The sequence below is a fragment of the Parasteatoda tepidariorum genome, chromosome 3 (genome assembly GCF_043381705.1).
Source record: "Parasteatoda tepidariorum isolate YZ-2023 chromosome 3, CAS_Ptep_4.0, whole genome shotgun sequence".
In the NCBI taxonomy this organism is placed as follows: domain Eukaryota; kingdom Metazoa; phylum Arthropoda; class Arachnida; order Araneae; family Theridiidae; genus Parasteatoda; species Parasteatoda tepidariorum.
This window is the reverse complement of record NC_092206.1, coordinates 86,666,048-86,667,455: the sequence shown is the minus strand read 5'-3', so window position 1 is coordinate 86,667,455 and position 1,408 is coordinate 86,666,048. Positions and strand designations below refer to the sequence as shown.

At 22.0% G+C, this 1,408-nt stretch overlaps 1 protein-coding gene across 1 annotated transcript in view; it reads left to right on the top strand.

The window, feature by feature from the left end:
- Positions 1 to 1,073, top strand: part of LOC122270364 (uncharacterized) — a 2,728-nt gene extending 1,655 nt beyond the window's left edge. The window contains exons 3-4 of the mRNA XM_043047417.2: positions 345 to 452; positions 941 to 1,073. Coding sequence (XP_042903351.1) covers positions 345 to 452; positions 941 to 1,073 — 241 coding nt within the window. The remainder of the gene's footprint in view (positions 1 to 344; positions 453 to 940) is intronic.
- The last annotated feature ends 335 nt before the right edge of the window (positions 1,074 to 1,408 follow it).

Sequence of the window (1,408 nt, the reverse complement as noted above, 5' to 3'; positions counted from 1 at the left end):
ATATATATATATATATACACATACATATATATATACACACACATAAAAATATATATATATATATATATAAAACACCTATCATTGGACACAATTCTACACATGATTATGAACGTTTTTTCCCCAGTTTTTGAATAAAGCAGTGCTTCAAGCATAAAATTCTGCAGTGTATTACAAAAAAGATGCTTTCTTCAACATTGTATGCTTAAATAAATGTTAATAAACTTTTATACATTTTTAATAAAAATACAAAGTATTGTTTTTTGAAAAAGTAAGAAATTTTAAAATAGATATATATTATTATAAATCGTGCCAAAATAGTAAATAATGACCTATTATAATTTTAGTGTTGTCCTAGTTGGCAAAAATGATGAATACGGATTTAATTTTGAGTCTGATGTTGATGAAAATGATGTTGGTTTAAATCCAGCTTATGAGAATGATGGAAATATTGGGTACGCAAATTTATATTTAAATTAAGTATACTTAGAATTTTTAAATTTCTGTCATAATATTACTTGTCTGTTAGAATTACATAAATCTCCTTAAAAATAATTTATTTTTCAAAATAAATGTTTAACATTTTGACTTTTTTAAATATATCATAATAATCGCAACAGCATTATTTTTAAACGTTAAAACTTTCTCAAATGTTTTAAATAACTCTACTTTAAATAAATCTTAAAATAACAACGATTATAGTCAATGATTTCTTATAAATTAACACTAAATTTATTTTATGAATTAAAAAGATAAAATTTTTATAGTACTTACAAATTTATATACCTATGGAAAAAAAACATTAAAGAGGTTAGAATGCTAAGTACTGTTAAAATTCATATAAAATACATATCCCTATTCTTTATCTAGTTAAATATTGAAATTATATTCCTTATATTATAAATCATGCTGATACGTGAAAAATGACTTTTTATAATTTTAGTGGTGACCAATTTGTGAAAAGTGACGAATACGGATTCTATGTTAAATCTGAATGTATTGGGCATTTTGTGGCTCAAAATCTGACTCTGGAGAATTGTGAAAATATTAGGTATGCTAATTTGTATTCAGATTGATTTTTTTTGTTTGTATTTAAGTAAAAATGTTTTGAGACCTATGTTTGGGGCAACAGAAGGATACATCTAAATTTATTTTTATTCATTTTTTTTGAACTTAAAATACTTTACAAGATTTAAATCTCAAAAAATATACTATAATTTTCAGAAAGACAAATATTTTAGAAAAAAAAACTATTTAATAAATTATCACGCGAATTTCAATCTACTATATTTGAATAATTATAAATCTAATTGACTATGATATCATTGAATAATATACTTTCTATTTTATAGGAGAGTTACTGTGTATCCCTTCTGGAACATAAAATTTATTTTTCATTCATATAAGTTAT